At 38.2% G+C, this 8,357-nt stretch overlaps 1 protein-coding gene across 1 annotated transcript; it reads left to right on the forward strand.

Annotated features, from left to right (window-relative positions):
• Positions 1-4,067: 4,067 nt before the first annotated feature.
• Positions 4,068-6,421, forward strand: LOC138341802 (uncharacterized). Its single transcript, XM_069293646.1, has 3 exons — positions 4,068-4,185; positions 4,429-4,692; positions 6,399-6,421. Exons 1-3 carry the CDS (start codon positions 4,068-4,070, stop codon positions 6,419-6,421), a joined length of 405 nt encoding a protein of 134 aa, XP_069149747.1.
• The last annotated feature ends 1,936 nt before the right edge of the window (positions 6,422-8,357 follow it).

Genomic DNA, 8,357 nt, shown 5'->3' on the forward strand with positions numbered 1-8,357 from the left:
GAGTACCTGTATTTTTTTCACTTAACTTGTGTTTAGAGGTTTGCTTGTTGGGTACCGCGTGGTTTGGTACTCACCCCTTGCTTCTACAAATTTTTGTAGGTTACGAGCCCGGATCTTCATGATACTTGTCATTCTTTTTGTTTCCGAGGCATCTTGTGGAGGGTTGTGAGGTAGCTGTTTGTCATCTCAGCTAACTTTCCTACTCCAGTTTATGACTTTGTTTTTTCTTGAAAGACAACTTCATGTTAGACTTCTATTTTATTTCAATTCTAATATATACATTAGAGGCTTGTGCACGTGACAACCTTGTTTTGGGGATTGATATAATATGACTTGGTTTCATAATAGAAATTATTGTTGGATTGTCATTTACTTCCGCACTTTGTTAGATATTGGGTTTTAGGCTGACTTGTCTTGGTGGGATAAGACGAGTGCCATCACACTCATTTTTGGGTCGTGACAAAATTGTATCAGAGCCCCAGGTTCATAGATCTCATGTGTATACAAGTCGAGTCTACGTAGAGTCTCAAGGATCAGTACGGAGACGTCTGTACTTATCTCTAAGAGGCTATAAAGATTACTAGGAAACTTCCTCTTGTTCAATCTTTCTCATCGTGCGTAGTTACCTTCATTAGTAATGAGTTGTTGTATACTCTTTTGACAGATGATGAGGACTAGAACTAATGTTACTGGTGGTAGAGGGGAGGCACTTCCCGAGGCAATTGTTGAGGCCCCAGCTAGGGGTAGGGGTAGATCTCGAGCTAGAGGTCATGCTAGAAGTACGACAGTAGCCAGAGGTCATGGACGTGGAGCAGCACCAGTGAGAGGTCATGCTAGAGAGGTCTCTACAGAACCTCACATTGATGGCAGGGAGAACCAGGTTCCTTCAGATCCTGTAGTCACACCTTTTCTTCAAGATACACTATTGAGGGTGTTAAGTGTGCTGGAGTGATTTTCTCAGGGTGGTGGTGCGACTACCACACCACATGACTCTCGTACTAGAGAGGGGGCTCAGACACCAGAGCAGCATCAGGCTCCAGTTGTTCAGGATGCAGTGGGGCAACTACCAGTAGATCCCGCGGTTAAGAATGATGTTGCACCAGCAGTTGGGGGTCAAGTTGCATCAATGGTTATTCTGACAGAGGATGAGCAGCGTAGGTATGAGAGATTTCAAAAGATGGACCCACCTCAGTTTCAGGGTGGGAAGAGCGAGGACGCTCATGAGTTTCTAACTACCTGCCGAGATTTACTAGAGGTGGTTGGATTAGTTAAGTCACATGGGGTTCGATATGCTACACTCCAGCTTCGTGGACCAGCGAGAGACTGGTGGAGGACTTATTCGGGATGTTTGCCAGTTGATATGATATGTGATAGCATGACTATACCTATTCATGTTTCTACACCCGTGGGTAAGCCCTTAGTGGTGGATCGAGTGTATCGATCCTATCTTGTTTCTTTGGCTGGGTATGACACCTGGGTAGACTTAATCATTCTGGGGATGGTGGACTTTGATGTTATCTTGGGTATGGATTGGCATTCTCCTTATCATGCTTTCCTTGATTGTAATGCTAAGACTGTGACTTTAGAAATACCTGGTATTCCGAGGGGTTAGTGGAAGAGTGCTAGTGGTTCTTATCCTAGCAAGGTCATCTATTTTATCCGTGCTCAGAAATTGGTGGAGAGGAGGTGTTTGTCTTACTTAGCATTTATTCGGGATACTAGTGTTGAACCACCTCCAATGGACTCTGTTCCCGTGGTCCAGGAGTTTCTCGATGTATTTCCTTCTGATCTTCCAAGTGTTCCTCCCGATAGGGACATCGATTTTGCAATTGATTTGGAACCGGGCACTAAACCTATTTCTATCCCTCCATACCGTATGGCTCCAGCAGAGTTGAAAGAATTGAAGAATCAGTTGCAGGATTTATTGAGTAAGGGTTTTATTCACCCTAGTGTATCACCTTCGGGTGCCCCTGTATTATTTGTGAAGAAGAAGGATGGGACGATGAGAATATGTATTGATTACAGACAGTTGAACAAGGTAACAGTGAAGAATAAGTATCCTCTTCCGCATATTGATGACTTATTTGATCAGTTACAGGGAGCATCATTGTTCTCTAAGATTGATTTGATGTCTGGGTATCATCAGTTGAAGATTAGGGAATCAGATATCCCTAAGACAACTTTTCGGACTCGGTATGGGCATTATGAGTTCCTAGTAATGTCCTTCGGATTGACTAATGCCCCTGCAGCATTCATGGAGTTGATGAATGGGGTGTTTCGGCCATACCTTGATTCTTTTGTGATTGTTTTCATTGATGACATCTTGGTTTACTCCAAGACTAAGGAGGACCATGTCCGACACTTGAGGATTGTACTTCAGAGGTTGAGAGAAGAGAAGTTGTATACCAAGTTCTCAAAGTGTGAGTTCTTGCTTACTTCTATGGAATTCTTAGGACATGTGGTGTCTAAGGAGGGTATTAGAGTAGATCCGTCCAAGATTGAGGCAGTTAGAGGCTGGACGCGACCTACTTCACCTACTGAGATTACGATTTTTGTGGGATTGGCAGGCTATTATCGATAATTTGTTCAGAGTTTCTCTACTATTGCAGCTCCATTGACTAGATTGACTCGACAGGATGTGAGTTTTCAGTGGTCTGATGAGTGTTAGGAGAGCTTTCAAAAGCTCAATACTTTGTTGAGTTCTGCTCCTGTGTTGACTCTACCTGAGGAAGATTTAGACTTTACTGTGTATTGTGATGCTTCATGAGTTGGTTTGGGCGGTGTGTTGATGCAGAAGGGGAAAGTGATTTCTTATGCTTCTAGGCAGTTGAAATCCCATGAGAAGAACTACCCTACTCATGATTTGGAGTTGGCAGCTGTGGTATTTGTACTTAAGTTATGGCGTCATTATTTGTATGGAGTGCATTGTGAGATCTTCACTGATCATCAGAGTCTTCAGTATATCTTTAGCCAGAAGGATTTGAACTTGAGGCAACGAAGATGGATTGAGTTGCTGAAGGACTATGATGTGACCATTCTGTATCATCCGGGGAAGGCCAATGTTGTGGCTGATGCTTTGAGTAGGAAGACTCATAGTATGGGGAGTCTTGCATCTCTTAGTGTTGAGGAGAGACCATTGGCTAGAGATGTTCAATTGTTAGCTAACATTCTTGTCCGATTACAGATATCAGAGGAGAGTGATGGGATAATTGCTTTTATTGAGGCTCGATCTTCTTTAGTCGAGTAGATTCGTGCACACCGGTTTGATGATGAAAAATTATGTCTTATTCGAGACAAAGTATTGAGACGGGAAGCTAAGGAGGCTGTCCTTGATTCTGATGGTGTGTTGAGGATCGAAGGCAGGATTTGTGTGCCAAAGACAGGCGATTTGATTAGATTGATCCTTGAGGAGGCCCATTGTTCTCGATATTCTATCCATCCGGGAGCGGCGAAAATGTATCATGATCTGAGTCAGCATTACTGGTGGTGTGGGATGAAGAGAGATATTACAGACTTTGTTTTGAGGTGTTTGACTTGCCAGCAGGTCAATTGTGAGCACCAGCAGCCTGTTGATGTATCTCAATGGATGCCTATGCCTACTTGTAAGTGGGAGCAGATTACTATGGACTTTGTTGTGGGCTTGCCTACCATAGTGGGTGGTTATGACTTTATTTGGGTTGTTGTTGATAGGCTGACCAAGTCTGCGCACTTCATCCCGGTTTGGGTAAAGTATACAGCAGAAAAGTTACCCGAACTATATATCAGTCAGATTGTGCGACTACATGGAGTTCCTATTTCTATCATATCAGATCGAGGTTCACTATTTACTTTTCACTTCTGGAAGGCATTACAACATGGTCTGGGTACTCAGTTAGATATGAGTATGGCATTTTCAGTTAGATATGAGTACGACATTTCACCCTCAGACAGATGGTCAATCTGAGCGGACCATTCAGGTATTGGACGATATTCTTCGAGCATGTGTAATCGATTTTGATGCAAGATTGGATCGACATTTACCCTTAGCGGAGTTCACCTATAATAACAGTTATCACTCTAGTATCCAAATGGCCCCATTTGAGGCATTGTATGGTAGACGGTGTAGATCTCCTATTGGTTGGTTTGATTCGGCGGAGATAGACCCTTTGGATTCAGACTTGCTTAGAGATGCTATGGAAGAAGTCTGTATGATTCAGTATAGACTGTTGACAGCCCAGAGTCGACAGAAGAGTTATGCAGACCGGAGAGTTAGAGCCTTAGTGTTTATGGAGGGTGATCATGTTTGGCTCCGAGTATCACCCATGAAGGGTGTGATGAGGTTTGGGAAGAAGGGCAAGCTTAGCCCTAGGTTCATTGGACCTTTTGAGATTTTTAGCCGAGTGGGAGAGGTGGCCTATAAGCTGGCCTTGCTTCCTAGTTTGTTGGCAGTTCATCCTGTTTTCCATGTCTCTATGCTTCGAATGTATATTCTGGATGAATCTCATGTGATTCCACTTGATTCTGTGGAGTTTGGTCCAGACTTGACATTTGAGGAGGAGCCTATAGCTATTTTGTATAGGCAGGTTCGAAAGCTTAGGACCAAGGAGGTTGCTTCAGTGAAGGTGCATTGGAAGCACCGAACAGTGGGAGAGGCAACTTGGGAGACTGAGTCTGACATGCGTGCCAGATATCCTCAACTTTTTGAAGCTTCAGGTAATTACTTATACTCTATGTTCGAGGACGAACATGATTTTTAGTGGGGGATAATGTAATGACCCCAGAGGTCATTTTTGATAATTTTGAACTATTCATTGACTTTAGTTAATTATTTGTGGACAATTGACTTAATTGATAGTTAATGGACTAAAGTATCTTTTATTTAAGATCTTATACCATTTGTTCCATATAATAAAATTAAGTTAGTAAAATTTATCACTTAAATACCTAATTACTTTAATTAAAAACAAAAAGGAGATAAGAGAAAAAGGGAAAGAAATTAACCTACATCGTGTGGCGGCTGGCGGGGAGACTACCCACTTCACGATCAGGTAACAAAAATAATTTCTTCTTTATGCAATTAAAATATGGATCAAATTCAAATGGTAGTTATAATTATTATAATAATGAGAGGAAAAGGTAAGAAGGTAACAACATTCAGAATTCAATTTACTATATATTATATATATTATTTTTTTGTTTGCACTGACTTAGAATTGGAGCAAATTGACTTTCGTGCATTCTTTTTATCATTATGGCCAACTGATGTCTATGTAATCATCATAATAACTAAAGGCATTCATTTATATTTTGAATGCAGTGGTCGTCCGTAAAAAAAAATTATTAGGGCTTAGTTTAATTTTTACAATTTTTAATATATATAGAAATTTTAATGTAGTGAGTCAAGGTGTTAAATATTGGTATATAATATTATAGAAAATTTGTAAGATTGTATTATTTGGAAAAGTTATAAGTTAATGTCATACTTGAAATTTAAAAAATATAAGAGTTGACCTATTGACCGGAATCAAGATTTGGGAGCTTTGTTATGCACTTGAGTGAGTTTCGGAACTCAGATAGACATATAGGTATTGTTAGTTTCAAAAATCTTATCGCGGTTATTTATTTGAATAGATTGTTTTGAGTTTGAAGTTCAACAAAAAGGGAAGACTCATGTTCCGAAGTGATTGTTCTACTATTTGAGGCAAGTGGATCTCTAAACCCTTGTTAAGCGTATGAAATTTGTGTATTTCTTTGTGTGGTGTTGAGAATGACTTGGAGACTTGTCGCTTATTTGTTGGTGTTTTATTCCTGGTTGTAAATTGTACTTTGTTATCAAAATGGTTCTCTCCTCCTTTTCATTTGAGGATGTTATTTGCATTGTATCTGAGACATGGCTGTGGTAAGAGGATGTACCATTTCGAGGGTCGTATCGCGCGCGGCGATGGGTATTATAATTTGAGGGACGTATCGCGCGCCGCGAAGGTTACTATTATCGAGGGTCGTGTCGTGCACCGCGACAGATGCATGGACCAATATGTCCCCCATGGGTCCCGGACTGAGAGATAGATGGTGTGTATCGGTAAGAAAGACATGAATTATTATACTTGACATTGCATCTCATGGCATTGCACATTTTATTATTAATGAACTTGAATACGTGTTTTGCTGATCTTGTGATTGTTTCTCTGTGAAGCTTGTGACTGTTGAATATTGAGTTGTTATTGAGAATGTGTAAACTGATAGAGTGTGGTTATTGAGTTGTGTGTTTGGTAAACTGTAAACTGTTAGGCTATAGCGTGGAGGTTTAGATAGGGTGTAAGGAGTACCCGTATTTTGTTCACTTAACTTGTGTTTAGAGGTTTGCTTGTTGGGTACCGCGTGTTTTGGTACTCACCCTTTGGTTCTACAAATTTTTGTAGGTTACGAGCCCAGATCTTCGTGATACTTGTCATTCTTTTCGTTTCCGAGGCATCTTGTGGAGGGTTGTGAGGTAGCTGTTTGTCATCTCAGCGAACTTTCCTACTCCAGTTTATGACTTTATTTTTACTTGAAAGACAACTTCATGTTAGACTTTTATTTTATTTCAATTCTAATTTACATTAGAGGCTTGTGCACGTGACAACCTGGTTTTGGGGATTGAATTAATACGACTTGGTTTCATAATAGAAATTGTTGTTGGATTGTCATTTACTTCTGCACTTTGTTAGATATTGGGTTTTAGGCTGACTTGTCTTGGTGGGAAAAGACGAGTGTCATCACACTCATTTTTGGGTCATGACAGTATTAAAAATTAATTATCAAATTAATTGCATAAAATTAAATATATGAATGGAGGAATTAACTAATATTTGAAATTTCCAGCCACTGACTAATAGAAAGCTAGACCTACCTTGAAAATATTTATCATCCTTGATTTTGTTTTGTATGCTAGATTCAGTTTTCATATTTTCTTTTTCATCTTTTAGATTATACCCAAATAATGAATGTACTGTGCACTTCAATAATTAAAAATTTAAAGGTTTTTCCAATTGTAGCACAATTTATAGTATTAATAATTGGACCATTAACATGAGCATGAACATCAACTTACCTGATTTTATTGATTTTGTCTCTCTTTTTAGCAAGCTCAAGAATGTAACTTTGCAACTTCATTTTGCAAATGAAGGTACATAGTGTGAGGAATATCATGTATGGATGTAATATAGATTTGGTTCGCTTTTGAAGTTTATTTGTTACTGATTTTGTAGGTACACTAAATAGTTATAAAATCAATAAGATGTTGACTTATCGATTATTTGTTGTTAACGGTTAGTTTATCAATTTAACCATTAAGATGTGATATAAAATAATAATTAAAAATTACTTAGAAACAATGTAACAAAAATGAATCATGCATTTGGCTTGACTGTTGTATCTTTGCTCAAAAGAAAATACTGACACATCGTAGAATAATTGAGAGTTTGAGACAACAAGGAATAAAAGTATGAAATTAAGTCTCACGTCAAGAACATAAACCGAATGACATAAATATAATTTATCGTCAAGCTATTAATAGCCCATTAAGGAAAAAATAATCACTAAGAACCGATAATTCGATAATAAAAAAATCAAAATCATTACCAAATTGCTAAATCATTAATATTTCATCTACTTATATAAAAGATCATCATAGACCACCTATCTGGCGCAACCACTAATAAGGATTCTCTTTTAACTTATTTATTTCCAAGATAAGTCTTCGCTTTCAGGAAATGTTGTTGACTATTATATAAAGTTGCGGCTTGTATAAAAAAAAGTATAACTTTACAAAAAAATTGTTACTTTTTATGAAAAGTTGTGACTTTTATGAATAGTTGTAACTTTTACGAAGAGTTGTAACTTTTACGAAGAGTTGCAATTTTAATGAAGAGTTGCGACATTTATGAAGAAGTGCAACTTTAAAAAAAAATTGTGACTTTTATGAATGATTCTGACTTGTCCAAAGAGTTGTGCCCTCTCCAATAAGGCTCAATAAATAAAAATTTATACTACCCTCTATTTTCTATAAATAGAGAGATTTTCTCTCAATTTAACACAATGAATATTCAGAACTTCTTCTTCTTCTGCACAATTAAATATCTGTGCAGGTTGCTCCTGTTGAGGGGCTCATTCACACCATTATTTTTGTACCAGTATAATCATTTTGTCCTGAGAGGATCTATTCATTTAAACCTTGAGTGTTAGAATGATATAATTTCCCTAAGGGAACAATGTTCATTCAATGGGTTCGACTTTTTTCATTATGTTTATTTTATTACTAAATATCCTAGCATGTTTTTTACAATCATTATTTTATACTTATTTTATTAGTTTTTATGTTTGAGTGCATGTTTTAAACT

Source organism: Solanum lycopersicum, chromosome 1, assembly GCF_036512215.1.
Source record: "Solanum lycopersicum chromosome 1, SLM_r2.1".
In the NCBI taxonomy this organism is placed as follows: domain Eukaryota; kingdom Viridiplantae; phylum Streptophyta; class Magnoliopsida; order Solanales; family Solanaceae; genus Solanum; species Solanum lycopersicum.

Bases quoted from the DNA above. Each gene is read 5' to 3' on its own strand.
- LOC138341802 (XM_069293646.1), top strand. From the start codon at position 4,068: ATGGCCCCATTTGAGGCATTGTATGGTAGACGGTGTAGATCTCCTATT. The intron at 4,186-4,428 runs GTATGATTCAGT...GTTTGTTGGCAG, and splicing joins AGATGCTATGGAAGAAGTCT to TTCATCCTGTTTTCCATGTC. The intron at 4,693-6,398 runs GTAATTACTTAT...AAATTTTTGTAG, and splicing joins TCAACTTTTTGAAGCTTCAG to GTTACGAGCCCAGATCTTCG.